We start from the raw sequence: 15,846 nt of genomic DNA on the forward strand, positions 1-15,846 counted from the left end.
CAGAGGAAAACTACACCAAGTTGTACAAAAAGTGGGTAAAATCCACCTCATGGCCTCTTTAATTTGCTGGAGTTGTTATGTTGGTGTTCACTAATTGCACACCCTAAATCCCTGAGGGCCTTGAATAAGGGCAAAGAGGGCAACAGAGATATATCATTAAGCCAATAGTCAAACTGTACAGCATAGCCTTCAACAAACAATTACACTAGCACCATGTCCTGAGTTGATGTCAGGGTATTGTTCACTATTTGTACAGCATAAAAGCCCTGAAGGCCTTGAATAAGGGTAAAAGGATAAGAAAGATACGTGACTCCAATAGAATATTTCCCTCAGTAACAAATCACCTGTATACCAGCACTATACATTTGTACGCAGTGAGCATGAAGGTCAAAGGACACACATCTTTTATCTTTGAACAACGCATATATTGTACATGTGTGTACCTGTGTCTCAACAGAGACACAACTGCCCTTGCACAAGTCAACTCCACTACCACATAACACTTCCCTCACGAAAGCAGAGTAAAATTTCATCACTCTCTCAAACTGCACAAGCTTGAACATGGGCAAACCAGTTAAAATCATCATTTGGTCATCACCACGCACATGCTCTACAGCTCTCCTCAAATGCATGAGCAGCCTACCAAATACCAAGGTATTTGATGAATTGTACAGCATAGCATTTCTGTTGGGACCAGACAGATTGAACCAGACCCCGATCGAAGAGGAGACTCCATATAATGAGCCAACGCAGGACCCCATACACACTGACAAAGGATACGCCTTCCCCAGCTCAATCTGCACATACAACTGGATAAAGGAGACCCTTCAGCAAGATTATCCTGACAAAGAGATCATCATCTCCAAGGAGATTGTCTACTGCTTGAACCACAGGTACGACAGTCTGCCGGAGGGTTATCATCATGTCTTCTTGTTGCGGCACCCAAGCAAAGTCTTTCCTTCCTGGAAGAAACTGACCTATGAGGTCCTGACAGCCATACCAGAATTCCAAGTCAGGTTCCAGCATCTCTGGATGAGTTTGTCTTTGACCACCAACCTCCACATCTGTTGCCTCCTGGGAAATCCTTTCAGGAGGGCTATGAATTGTACCAATACGTTAAGGAGAATCAGTTAGATAGCAATCCAGTCATCATAGATGCAGACGACCTTGTCCAAAACCCAGCAGCCATAATGTCAGCACTGTGCACCAAGCTGGGAATCCCATACTCTGATTCTCTCTTGACATGGAAAAAAGGGACAGATGTTGTGGAAACTTGGACTGTGGGCACGACATTCAAAAAGATCATCCAGTATGCACCAAGCTATGAAAACTTCCGCAACAGCACTGGTTTCCACAAAACAGAGTTGACCAAACAGGCTACCACAAGCCCTAAAGAATCTAAAATCACCATGGATATTGAGCGATGTGTCCAGTTCAGCATGCCATTCTATCAAAAAATGTATGAGCAACGCTTGCAAATCAGCAATACCTGAGGTATCCAGTATAAACAAGGATATGTTAATAATCTTAATTTACAGCTTTCGCTTTTCCATGGAAATACTTCAAAAAAAAGAAAAACCTACTCCTTCCAAATAATAATAATATTTGCAGATTAAACTTTACTATTGGGCAATTCCATTGTTACGGATTTTACGCTTATGGAATTTCGAAGTTTCAACTACACTTGGTGGAAAAAACAGTTTGTTTGCTTTTATACCAGTGGCCTATATTCAACTGTTAAACTTTGTTCTAGCTTCACTAATTCATTACCTACAAGTGAGAGAAACGAATCTTACAAACATTAACGCCATTGTGACATGGCTTTTTGACCTCGGGTACATTTAAGAAAACTCTGTGAAGTTGCTTCCTGTAGCTTTTTATACATACTCTCCTATGTTGCAGTTGGCCCGAGTCCATTCTGTCCAGGGCTTGAATTGACAGTTAGAAAAAAGTACCCTTGTAAAGTCCAATTTTGTTTATTAAGACTTTTATGGACATTACATTTTGTATTACGGACGTTGCCTGTATAGAAATATACATGTACATGTAAAACAACAAATGTTAAGAATTGTTTTATTACTTATAGTTTTCCATATGGTATTGCCTTGATATCCCCCTCGGATTCATTAAGGTGTACCCCCTGACTAGCAATAGTGAACACAAACTTTAAAATCAATTTGAAACTTTGGCAATCATGTCACAGTTGGTGTGGAATTGTCCTATTGTCCATTAGCATCTAATGTCATTCTTGCATAAATGCTCTGATAAGTGCAAGACGAGATGTGCTTCTGCACATCTTTATCTTTACTAAATTGCATTTTCTGATTTTGTAGTACCAAACATCTATTCATAAACTGTACTAGTGAAACTGTACCATGCAAGACTTTTAACCACTTCGTGCCGGCGCATTTTTCAACGTTGAGGATGCTGGGCCGGCATGACTATCATTTTTTCCGTTTTCAAAATCCTTCAACAATTCATCATTCCATTTAACAGTCGTTTATAGCCACACAGAGTAATCTTCAAGCACTACCCTAAGTTGACAGGTGACCTTCATTGATGCCCGAATATTTCAGCCAGGCCTGCAGCCTTGTAAATAGAGCCCAGATTGTGCGGTGTTATACAACTGTCTTTTGTTTACGAACCTGGCTCAGTGCACTGCTGACCTCTTTTCAATAGGGGCCAGATTAGCATGCAGCGATGCTGTGTGGCTCATCGCTGCAGTGGTGGAGAGCTTTTGTCCCCGGTGGTAATCCGCTTGCTCTAAATACCCCAAACCCTGGTATACGGTTTCAAAATAACGCTGGATTAAGCTACAGAATAATAGTAAGGAGTTCAACAAACATCTTTTTCAGTGTGCAAATACTATTTTGTATTTTCCATGTAAATTTACATGTACATGTACCGTACTTCATGGTTTGTTGGTACTTTCCTAATTGCAGGTTGCACCATACATGATTCTATGTCACGTCATGTTTTGTTGCCTATCAGTGGCTGATAAATGGCTTGCTGTCAAAAACAAAAGAAAAATTCATTACAAAATCTCATGAACCTACGGTGTACATTGTACATGTACATGTATATAACAAGCATTAAATGAAACATGACCCCGTTTAAAAGCAATAAGGCAAATGTACATCTAAAGGCAAAATCTGACACTACCTATAGGTGATACCTCTGTGAACTTTAGCCAAATCCCATAGGGACAGTAAGCAACACAAGAGTAGTGTATATAACTTGAAAATGTCACACTTTTCCGTCAATTTTAATAACGTAGCTAAAGTTGTTTTCATCCTACATGAAGTGCGTAGAGATTTAGTTACTGCTTGTGGAGTTAGTGCTGTTTGCCTTGGGGTGGAAAAAGTAAAAACGAAATTGCGGAAAAGCCAGAATTTACTTGTTTTATGAGCAAAAATAGCAGTAATTCCTTGCTTAACCTTACACTTACATGTTATAATTTAATTTTGTGTTTGGAAACAAATTTGGGATATATACTTGTACCCCTACATGTATCTACTAGTATACAACTGTACTTTAAAATATGCAATTTCTACATATTTGTACAAAGAATTTTTGTAAGAATAACAGCATTGATTAAATGTCTCATCCATCCTAATTTCCCAAGTCTGAATGCAACATGCAATCGCAACATATGCGTATAACATACACATGTAAATACAATCTCAAGTAGTTTGATCCATTCACACACTAAAAAGCCTCAGCACAATACATGTACATGTACATCTGCAACGCATATGTGCACAGGTTTACATTATTTACGGCATAGTGCTTATTTACTCATAGTGCATTTAGATGTTGGGCACCTCAGCTTCATTGATATATCATTTTGAATTCAAAGGTAGATATATGTATACGTGTCATTATGGGTCAGTTCTAAAAGAACCTTTTGGAAAAACCGAAGAAGACAATTAAGATTCTTATCACTGTTATTGCTATGATTAGTTGTTGAGTGTTCCTGTGTAAGGGATTTAGCCTCATTAACCCATAAATTTCATCATGTGAGCTGATGGCAGTATCAAAATACTTTTGTGAGTAAAATGTTCCTTGTTTTCTTTTTGAACTACGAAATCGTACTTCAACTAGCTGCAGACAAACTTTGACTTCTGTTTTGTTTTTGACATCCAGGAAATGTTTTACTATTAAAACTTGTGCCTCCTACGTTGACCATGATTGAATATTTATTTAGGAGACTACCATATCTCTGATAATGTAATGTCTATGGGTCCAGTTAATAAGTTAATATTAAGGCCAAACAGAAGTCCTAAGTGACTTTCTCAAACCTGTCAGACTTATAATTGACAGTGCTTGTACACTTTTCCTAATGTCCTATGTAAGTGTGACCAATTATATTTTCTAAAACAAGTTGGACCTGTTTACCAAATTTTTCACATCATAAAATCCCAAAACAACATGGATAGAACATAAACAGATTTGCTTTGCACAAAGAAGTTAATGTCCTTATGCTTATAATGCCTGCCGAATGCTGATAATGCCCTCAACTGCGGCTCGGGCATTATCAGCGTTCAGTCTCCTGAGCCATTTTAGATTAACTTAAACTATCTATTCCTATTCACGAAAACCGTTTTAGTCAGAGAGTCAAAAGAAGTCAGTATTTAAGAAAGTTCCCAGGATTTTGTGCAAGAATTTTACTTCATTTTCCCAAACAACCGTGCCCATTTTATGGTATATTCCTTGAGCAAGAAGTCCAGAATAATCTCCTTATATGGACTTGGTGCATATGGCAAGTTCTGTGTGCTGCAGCGTGCACACTCTCTTGACCAATAAGAATGGATTTACTGTCTAGTATCCAGGTGCCAGCACGTTTTTATGTAGTGGGCATTATCAAATTGCAGCAGGCATTATCAAATGTGAATACATGGTCACGTTGCCCCTTGTTGAATAAGGAAACTGTCTGAAGTGTTTACGAATTTCAATTAAAGCTGATTATGTAAATGAGTCAAATTTGTTCAAGGGATGTCAATAGCCATTTTCTCCCTGGTCAAGTCCAAGTCATTTTTTTCAAAGGAAAATCTTGAGTCAAAAAATTGGCAACTTGAGTTGTAGTTAACAAGTTGACAACAGAGTACATGTAACTCTCTTTGTGACCTCATCTCCAAGAAGGCAAGGTCTAAATATGAAATCATTCCAAAGTTTCTGGCACACAAATTTACTTAGAGACTTACTCACTTTTTCATAGATCTGCAGAGCTTTCTGCGTCTGAGTCAGAGTTCCTGCATCCAGGAGAGCATCAGCTTGAACCATTAGAAGCTCCCTCTTGAGACGAGAAGCTGCCAGCTTCTTGTTACCAGTTAATGCTTTCATACCTTGGTGCATTAAACAGGATATAAAATAATAAGGGAACCAAAATGTACCATGATGCCAAAATACAACAAACCAGGAAATCAACCTCATTTTCTACAAAATTGAAACATTTCTCAGTCTGTCAATGTACCACATAAAAACATGTTTAATGATGATGTTTGAGGAAAACTTGCACAATAGGGATAGCCTAAAATCCACTTTGTGTTCGACTCAGCTTGTAGGCCAACTCCCGTTAGCCAGTAAAGTTGCATGTGCACTGAAGCGTGTAACTTTCGATAACTCGAACGTCGGATAACTCGAACTTTTCGTCCATTCTCTGAGCTTCGACTTATCAAGATTTTACTGTATATCTGTACTTAAAGTATTATACAACTGGAATGCACTCCTTCAGTGGAGTATTCCTAACATGGTGTCTTGCATCATGGGAGTTAATGACATATTAGAGGGTAAGTAAGGGTTATAATATCAACTTGTCAGAACTTCTCTGTCATTACCTCAGGTCAGTATCTATGGGCCTGTATGTACCACACAGATCTGAATCTTGATCAGTTATCTGTCACTGGTTCACTGACACCAGAACCCACCTCATCGATGAAGCGAACCAGTGCTGGGGTCACTGCTCAAATACCACATCCCTGCACACAAACAGGCTGTAGTGATTCATCTGAAATATGTATCTCCTCACCTTCATGAGTAGATTCTACTGATGCCTGGTTGTCATGGAGACCAAGTTGGGCCCTTGCAAGATACAGCCAACCATGCACACTCTTTCTGCTTCCCTTAAGACCTGAAATATTGATCAGTGGCCGGGTAACTTCTATGGGTGTCATGATGACATCAATGATACTTTCAGAGAAGTATAATCTCCATAGAATTATTCCATTATTACTGCATGAAAAATCTTATGCTTAGTAATGCTATGCAATTGGGACCAGTTGGATATGTGGGAGAATGCTTCAGCTGCCTGTGCATTGGTAGCTCCAACAGAAAAGCACCTTTCTTAAAAACATCATTCAAATATTGATATTAGAGAATATCAACCTTTGCAGAAATCACTTTGAGATATCAGGATTTGTATATTTTCTGTTGGTGTTCATACCTTGTTGCAGCCTGTCCCTTGCAAGCAGGTAGTCCTTTTTAGCCAGGCTAGCTTGTCCTATTCCAAGTAATGCTACAGTGGACGCATCATCCAGGGTTTGTAGTTTATCATACACAGAAACTGCTACTTGATCAAGGCATTCTACAGAACAAAATGTGGACAACTGTCATATCAACACTGGTGTGACTGAACAGATTTAGCAATTTTAACTCCCCATGATATCCCATTAGTGGTTCCAAAAATTGACCCAGTCCTGATTTGCTCGTTATCAGAGATCATGATCTCAAAGCCCTAATGTAATTGTTTCATTGCAGTTCTCATAGATACCCCTTTGCATCCAATTAAACCTTGTTGTGCCACTTTAGGGACATTCCTTTATTTTTATGGTACTTTTTATTTTCACGTTAATGTAAAAATTGCACATTTTTGAGCAAATGTTTGATATCACTCATGGCAGAATGCCCAATGCCATGGATATGTCTGCACTGAAAATCACCAGACTTTTTGCAATTTTGCTGTCATAATTTTTTATTTTACTTCATTGAGTTAGTTCCTGATTGTAGTCTACTAAGCCCACATTTCTCACAATATTTTTGACAAGCAAACTTGGGGTTTATAATTTGAACAATAAGCCCCAGAAGTGAAGAATGTCTTCCTGTAATGACATCACGGCAACAGCACCCTCATTTCATCAGGAAAAACAAAGAAATTTTTAATGTCTTCAAAAATGCACTTTTCAATGACAGCAACCAAAACAGGGGTTTCAAATAGTTTGTGCCATTTAAGAGAAGCAACAAATTACATCAAACATATACCCAGCTAAAATTCACATCATGGACCCCTTTAAGTCTCTTGTTTTCAGTCAGCGTACTCACCTGGGGAATGTTGCAGATAAATCCCTGCCAGGATTGTCAAAGGATATGGATCAGAGGGAAATAACTCGTGCATCTTGAGGCATTCAGTCTTAACAAGTTCGTCACCGATATCATTACGCTGATGCAAAGAAAAGAAAGCACCCTAACCAGTAATATTCCATGACGAAGGAAAACTTAAAAGAAAACCCCCTTTGATTCAATGATTTTTGGGGGGAATGAAAATCCACTAAGGAATTTTTTCATATGCATGTATATTTCTTCTTTTATATTTCTTCCTTCTTTTCCTTCCAGTGTAGGAAGAGGTCAAATGTTACATTGGATAACACAGTGACTATACACGTTACTGGACCTATGGTTTTCGCTAGTAACTTTCTGGAAAATCTCCAAAGTTTTCAGTTGTTCATGCACTCCTGGTTAATTCAATTTGAGGGATGCATCAAGCCCCATGTAGAATAACAGAAACTAGAGTCTACCTTCCTCAGTCTAACAGAATCTTTCCCAACCTGCAACTGGATTTTGAAGGACCTGAGAGGGTTACGGATAAAGGAGGAAAAGGCAAGGAATTCTCCTGAAATATGTTAAGAAAATGCACCTTAGTTAAGAACTTGATGTAACTGCAGAAGTGTTGCTGTTTGTCTTCCCCAGATTTCAAGATGGTCTTGTAAGCTCTCTCCAACTATGAATCATGAATTAAGGGAAACATGTAAAAGGTTTTATTGCATTATTTCTATTTCAAGGGAAGATTTGCAACGGGGAGATGTAAATTAATTTTGGATTTTTTGCCCTGCCCAACGTGTATTTTAGCACTGTATACTCAGTGTATGCCCCCAAAGGCTTGTAAAAAAAACGGAGCAGGAGGTCGTTGGTTAGAGTCCCAACCGAGTACACTTGTGGTTTTTTACACAAGTCTTCGGGGGTGCATACACTGAGTATAGAGTATTAAAATACATGTCGGGCAGGGCAAAAATCCAAAATTTATTTGCATTATTTCTGTATAAAACAATAAATTATAATGTAAAGAATATGTCTTGATGATTGGTCTCCAAGAGAAGTAGGAAAATTACAATTTGGAAAAGTTTGGAAAGCCACTCTGCCCGTGGATTTTTACCTTCATTAATATAAATCTTCACAAGGGATATGATGTAAACAAAGGCATCAGCTGGCTGTGCTGGGGGGGGGAGGACGAGGCAAAAGCTGTGTCATGTATGCTTATGTGCATGGGTCTTTACAAAAGTTGTTTGATATTGTCGTCAGATTCTAAATAAAAAAGCATGGGTTTTCAGCCATGTCAACGAGGTGTGTTGCTACAGAAGAACTGCAAGTGATGGTGTGAGCCTACACATGTTCCCCACTGACCCTAAATTCCAAAGAATTTGGAAAAGTCAAGACTACTAAGGCAAAGAGGTCTGGTCACTGTGCAGTGAATACGTAGAACTATCGTGCTTTAAATCTGGATGAAAGAGCTCCTTTGGCATGACAAAAAAAAATGCTGTTCAAAAAATAATGCTACATGTGCTTCCACTTTATTCCCATTTGCAAGACAATGGAAAGGAGCCCAGCAAGCCAACCAAATGCTTACATATACGAGGAATATTCACTAAACGGGGAAAAATTGGGACAATTAACAGTAAATGAGTGTTGATGACTTCCTTGTTCACTTAAAAACTGCTGGAGTGAGTGCATGGGGTCTATGCACCCTATTACTAGTTACAAAGACTGGACAACCAGTAGGCTGATCTCGATGTCATTCCACTAAACACATCCTCACAAGAGCAAGGGTGAATCCAGGGACGGGGACAAACATGGGCTGTCCTCCCCTTCTAAATAATTTCCCATTTTTGGCGCCCCAAATAATAAGTCTTCCCCCCCGAAAATCTTGTTCTGTATCTGCCCATGAACGAGTGCAAAAAGTGTTGGTTATACAAAATGTCATTGCAAGGAGCACAGTGAGATCTAACTCATACACAACATACTTTACAATGCAGTCTTCATTTTATACACTGACCCTTCTGAGTCAATGTCATAAAGCTGTAGCATCTTTTGCCCTGACCCAACCATCCCAAATGACAATGACAAATTTTGTCCCCATTCATTAAAAAAAAATTAACTCATCCTTGACGACACAGAGCCCACAATAATTGCTGCAGACTATCATGAACCCCAGGAGGACCTTAAAAACAGTGCAACTTTGCTTTAACTTTTCTGTTATTCGTGGTTTTTAGGCATGTAGAATTTTGTATTCGTAGGATCAAAGTGCACATACAGTGTACTGGCCTTTAACCACTCAACACAAGATGACGTGTAAACAAACATAATTTTCCTTATTGTTCCATGGAAGATGTCTACACTCATTTAAGAATTCTCTTTTATTTCTGCAGATGACATATTAATGCGTTGTGCTTGGTTGGGTCCAAGCACAATTGCAAGGATGAAGAATTTGCGGGTAAAAAAACCCCATCCTCAGCAGCTTTTTCAGGTACGAAAATCCAATGTTAACTGGCTACTGTATTCTAATGAAGTTACGTTTGAATATGTAAATTCCTTATAACCAAATACAAATGAATTGCTAATAAGACACTCCTGTAGTACATTTCTACATATCACTGTAGAATGACACGTACATGTCATGACATGAACAGAGGCAATAACATAAGCTACTTCTAAGTCATATGCACAATTGAGTGGTCACTTACCAGTGTGACATACTCATCCGGCAACTCCTGGGCTCCAGCCAGTGCATTGGCAAGCTGTATCCAATATCCCAGTCTTGTTGATGGGTCTTCCATCTCTTTTGATTGGATGATGGATCGTAAAACCTGAACAGCCTTGAGGGAGAGTGGAATGGACAGGAAGAAGCAATCACTTTCAAAATGGTGAACACTATGAGCAATTTCATTTAAAAAAATGGTTTAGAAGGGCAAAATTCCTCATACACAAACAATTTTTAATTTTCAATGCTGATGCAACTTAGTTTGCAGTACTTGCTTAAAACAGGTGCTGGTAAGACCTGAATGGAAACAAAAGACTTCTTTTGTTTTGTTTGGCCTGATTGCCAGAACAATGGCAAGCTAGGAGGTTTAAGGGATTGCTGATGACAATCTCCTTTCAATGAGGGGAATAAATATGTGATTGGCCAGTCTTAAAAGTTCAATTAAGACCTGCTTTCGCACAGAATTTGCTTAAGTGCGATAAAACCTTGCTTACTAAACAAACGTTACCAGCTCCAAACTCCATGTGACTGCCATGCTAACCAAAACACATACCATTAAAAAAAAAATACATCACAAAAAGTTTTGGCTGGTAACCAGTTTTGTCAAGCAAGGTTTCTGCACACTTAAAACAAATTTTTTGCTTAAGCAGCACTATGAAATTGGCCAATTGGGGCCCAATTCCACAGAGCTGCTTAACAGTTGGCAGAAAGGTTACGCTTACAATAGCAGAAAAATTTGCTAACCTTAAGCACTACAGTTGGCATGGTTGTGATTACAGCTGCGTAAGCATAAATATTTCCACTGCTTTGTTACCACGTTTTAAAGCAAAGTTTTCCTCCAAGGTAAGCATGTCTTTTGCCATACTTATCGCTAACAGTCCCCATGAAATACACGGAGCCTCTGTTCACGTAAAATCGTGTGCTTAGCAGCACCATGAAATTTAACCCAGATCAGGAGAATGGACACTGATAGTGCCTTGATAGAAGATGAGGGAAATTATCAAAGTCCATTCTGAGCCAGTCTTAAACCAGCCAAGCACATCTTTATTTCCACTGACATGTACCTTTAGGGTTGCAAAGTCAAAACCAGTTTCAAATGATAAATTTCCAACAATATTGATCAACAATTTTACTTCATATTTCCAAGCATCCCTCATATTATGGTATTTTCCTCTTGCAAGTAGTCTAAACAATCTCCTTATATAGAGACTGGTGCACACATAACGTGTACTGCCCGAGGTGGTGCCCAGCCAGCTGGTGCGTTGTCAACCATATAAGACCAGACAGGTGACAGGCTCTAAACCAACAGGAATGGTTTAACTGTCTCAATTATTTATGCATACTGATCAATTCACTTCAATGAGACATGTCATTGACAAATTGTGGATATTAAAAGTCTGCATTTCCCAATTTATCAAACAACTAACATACTGCAAGAAAGACTTTCAAAATTTTAAGTTTTGGAATTCTGTAAATGAAAGATACCAAGCATTTGCTTTTAAAACATTTTTCTTCTAATGCTATAGTTAAACAGCATTACAGCAAAGTTGTTGGGACTTTACAACTTGTTAGCTGTCCCAAGCGGGACCAAGAGAGGGACCATATTCCCTTGCAACGGTGGCTCCTTTGGTGGGTACCACCCTTTGCTGGATGACAAACCTTGTTTATTAAATGCACATCATACCAGAGGACCTGTGTAACAGTGTTCCCAATTCCTTTTTATGTGCTTCTGTCTACATACAATCTCTCTGTCTTGCAGTCCATCGATATGACGAAGACTGATCTATGGTTTCAGTTTAGGTTTAATGATGCTTCTCCATACAGGTCTGCTGTTCGCCATTTGCTGCCATCTGTTCAGGGTGATTCCGCGCCATTTCATGTTTCTTTTAACTATGTCTTTAAAACCGAGTCTGGGTCTTCCCTGATTTCTGTGGCCAGCCCAGGGCTGGAAGTGCAACAGCTGTCTGGGTAGCCTGGTTTTCTCTATCCAGTGCACAATAATGCAGTGGAAACCAGACCATGTCCAAAACGATCTTCCAAAGATATAGCCACATCTATTGTTGACACATCTCTGTGTATTTTCAATGGAGAGGGATATACATGTAGACCTACATACATAACCGATTCTGATGCAGCCATTGAACACTCCCCATCAGCATGGCTCTCTTTCAGTACCAATGAGGGGGTGCTTCTGTTTAGGGCAGATTACAGGAATTCTGTACGATCACAACTGGAACACAAAGAGTACAAAGACATGGGGCCTTGCATTTCCCATGTTACCGGTATACAGGCAGAATGTTGTGCTTTCATGTGCAGCGGTCTTAGTATCTGGGATGTTAAATCTCAAGGATTACCAAAAAACCATTTACATTTTTCTCCACTGCAGCCCCTGTCCAGTTCCATTGGCTCTACCTGTGGCCAGAATCCCTCCCACTATTGGACAACTAATTTTCCCAGCATTCTTTCCCTTATATTACCTGTTGTATGTCACCCAGCTCACAGTGTAGTCTTGCCAGTTTCTCTGAAACTTCCTGCCATTTCTTGGGTTCCTTGGTTTTCAACAACTCTCTCAGCTGACTATAAACATCGGCCAGTTCTGGCTGATGGCCAGGATTCTGGCTTTTCTCATAGAACCCAGCTAAACCCTGTCAAAAGAGTGTTTTGTGAGCACAAGTTTTAATTCAAATGAAGTTAACACACAAGAACCATCACTTGAATTCAAGATCACAAAACTGCATTCATGAACATTGTTAACAAGCTCAATTTGGCCTTGCATTAATTTAAGGCTCCTGTTGCAGACAATGTGTGCAAACTTGGACAAAAACGTTCACCAGCACTGTCAATCGGTCTATAGCTATCATCGGCTAATCCTATTACACCAAAAGCACAGCAGCCTCCACAACCAGTTGCATAGGGAGAATAGTGAGCTCTCTGAATACATAACAAATTACAACTCTGACATCATGACAAACTGCCATATACTGGTATGCACTAATTAACTGAACAAGTTCAATATGTTTTTTCCATGCTGACTATGGGAAACATGTGTTACTGTTCTCCAAAAGCATGTTGTCATAAGAGTGATGACAGTAATACCTCCTCACTAAACAGGTAGTTATGTAGTGCATAATCGACTGTCAAACCTGCCTCCAAATTAATAAGACCAAATTGGCTCTCAAACAGTAACAAGATAGACTATTAGTATTAAATGAGGGAATTTCAAGTTTTGTTGGTCATATACACACTTGTGTCATTTCAGGCAGCAAAAAAAGGACTTTGCCTTGTAATTTGTAAAGAAACACTTGTTTCACAGTACATGAAGCCATTCCAAAGACATCTTGAGAGAAATTTGTAAATGGTGGAAAAAATAAATGCAACCTATAGGTACTGATTGGAAAAAAAATGGAAAAATCATCACCGACTAAAGTTACCACAAATGCTATAAACTCAAATTCACAAAATATCATGAGAGAAACATAGTGTATCATGAACACAGAAATGTAATACACTGTACATGTACATATTGACTTGTAAACAGCTGTGAAGTTATAACTCTACTCAAAAGGGGTATTCTGTGTTAAATCAAACACTTTTCAGGATTAATCTCATAGATTTTCCTAACTAATGCTAAAAGTATTTGCTCATAAATCCAAAATTTTGATGTTTTGGGTCATAGGGTATATGAGGTACAGGTAATTGAACATCCAATGCTCCAGTGTAACTTTGAATGCCTAGATATCTCTGCTTTGGAATACCAGCAAGAGATGAGTTTTTATCTCAATCTAAAAAAACACCTGACCTACATGTAAGAAGTACTTTGTGTGGAAATTACAAAAAATTAAAAATAAACTTTCCATACAGAATTTCCATGGTACATGTATGTCCAAAAGAGGAAAGTGAAGAGTCCAAGAAAGCAGAGAAAGGATCATAAGAATGTTTTTCTTCACCTGCCAAGCTAGAGGTTGTTGCTGGTCAGTCTCAATAGCTTTCTTGTAGGCAGCAACTGCTTGGTCTGGTTGGTCTAACTCTGCTGCTGCTACACCAACAAACACCAAGGCATTGTAGTTGTTCTTGTCTTGCTTAAGCACAGACTGGTCATTCACACAAAAACAAAAATGGCCAATTGGTCTAACCATTGTATTGTATGCTGAACAATGAAAAGGCAGGCATGTAGATCACCAGGATTTCTTTCCACGGGGAGGGAAACCACTTCTTAGCCGATGAAAAAAAATTTTGGAGGGGGAGGGGCTGGGGACGGGAGGAAGAGGAGCACGTACTCATCTGCTACGAACTGACAAATCATGAAAAGTGGCAGCGGTCAATTTTGATTGTTTTGCAAGCAACCCAAACTGTTTGTTTTCATCCCCTTTCATCTATTTTTCCATTTCTCACACTTTTTATTCCTTTTTTGGTCCTTTTTTATTAACACTAACTGCCCAAAACCTGCCATACTCCAACAGCAGATTTTGTGAGGTTTTGGTAGGTTTGGTACCGTACCTGAGGAACTTGTTGTTGAATTTTGTGAGACTTGGGATGAAAGGCCCAGGGAGATGGTGTTGGATTCTGTGTGAGTTGGGACACACAGGGTTCATTGTGTGCAGTGTCTGGCTTGCTGTACCAATTGTTGGACTATGCTTGATTTTGTCAGGTTTGGTACTGTTCAGTGCAAGTCATCCTATACTGCACAGACCCATCCATACCATATCACTCAAACTCCAACAGGCTCATTCTGTTGGAGTTTATCAGGTTTGGTACACTACCCTGCATGTACAAGCACATAGACAAGTACATGAACCTGTTGGATTTTGTGAGGTTCAGTATGCTTTCTAGTGCAGGAGCCTAGGGGGTTAGGGTTAATAACAAATTGGTTTCTGGGCTTACAAGTACTTCCCTTCATGCAACAGCCATTCTACAGATTGTGGATTTGAGCTTATCTGATAGAATTACATGTGCATACATGTAGTGTACATGTATGTTCTACAACAAAAATATTTTGCACTTTTTGGAACAATAGGTACAACTTTCAGAAGTGCCAAACTCTGCCAACTTGTTCCATGATGGATGGTTGACATGGAACTTGTGATACATTTTAATCCCCTCACACAATCTGACTTCAAGAAATTTTGAACTGCTTCAGTATTTTGTACCAGTCAAAATTCACAAGTCTATCCACAAAATGCACAGGCCTTGTAGACATGTACATGATGCTCACCTTGCAATGCTTGAGTGCTTCTTTGTATTCCTTGTTCCTTATTGCTTCTCTGGCATTCTTCAGCAGTTGTTTAACCTCCTTAGTGCTACTTCCACTACTTGCCATCTTCAGATATATCAGAAATACGACTCATCCAATGTTTGTCAATGCCTACAAGGAAATGGAGGAAACAACTTAGTGCAATTATTTGAAACATTACACAAGAAATGCAGTAGTGTTGAAATTCTGTTGCATTCCCTAAATATCAAATCGATGGTAGCATGGACTTTATTAGTGTCTGTGGGATATGATATTTGGGGTCAACAGTTTATTAAAAGGTGGACGTGAAACAAGGGGTTTGGGTGACAGTCAAACTGTATGGTTGGTTTATTGCTCTCACTTCTCTTCATCAAAGTTCAATATGGATTTGAAGAAGGTGTAGCTTAACATAATACAACACACAAGTTATAGAGAGGCGAAGTTGTATACAAGTGTAACTAAACTACGGTTTGGCAGGACCATTGGAAATGCAAGTCGGATGGAGTAGGTACGGTACGTGTGTGTAGCATCGCACAGCTAGGCTACATTCATCGGGCCGGGCTGGTGACTAGCAAGGGCTGGATGGGGC

At 39.2% G+C, this 15,846-nt stretch overlaps 1 protein-coding gene and 1 pseudogene across 3 annotated transcripts in view; one reads left to right on the top strand and one right to left on the bottom strand.

Annotated features, from left to right (window-relative positions):
• Positions 1 to 15,846, bottom strand: part of ttc37 (tetratricopeptide repeat domain 37) — a 59,269-nt gene that overhangs the window by 35,380 nt on the left and 8,043 nt on the right. For all 3 annotated transcript variants that reach the window (XM_087136675.1, XM_022231259.2, XM_087136674.1), the window contains exons 2-10: positions 15,240 to 15,389; positions 13,975 to 14,118; positions 12,505 to 12,672; positions 10,011 to 10,142; positions 7,910 to 7,993; positions 7,318 to 7,435; positions 6,443 to 6,583; positions 6,029 to 6,130; positions 5,209 to 5,345 (exon numbers count right to left, since the gene is read on the bottom strand). In XM_087136675.1, the coding sequence (XP_086992801.1) occupies positions 5,209 to 5,345; positions 6,029 to 6,130; positions 6,443 to 6,583; positions 7,318 to 7,435; positions 7,910 to 7,993; positions 10,011 to 10,142; positions 12,505 to 12,672; positions 13,975 to 14,118; positions 15,240 to 15,344 (1,131 nt within the window). In that variant the 5' untranslated portion in view covers positions 15,345 to 15,389. The remainder of the gene's footprint in view (positions 1 to 5,208; positions 5,346 to 6,028; positions 6,131 to 6,442; positions 6,584 to 7,317; positions 7,436 to 7,909; positions 7,994 to 10,010; positions 10,143 to 12,504; positions 12,673 to 13,974; positions 14,119 to 15,239; positions 15,390 to 15,846) is intronic.
• LOC110977281 (uncharacterized) lies at positions 432 to 4,094 on the top strand (annotated as a pseudogene).

Source organism: Acanthaster planci, linkage group LG05 (genome assembly GCF_054643075.1).
Source record: "Acanthaster planci isolate LZ-2023a linkage group LG05, COTS_SCS, whole genome shotgun sequence".
Taxonomy (NCBI): Eukaryota; Metazoa; Echinodermata; class Asteroidea; order Valvatida; family Acanthasteridae; genus Acanthaster; species Acanthaster planci.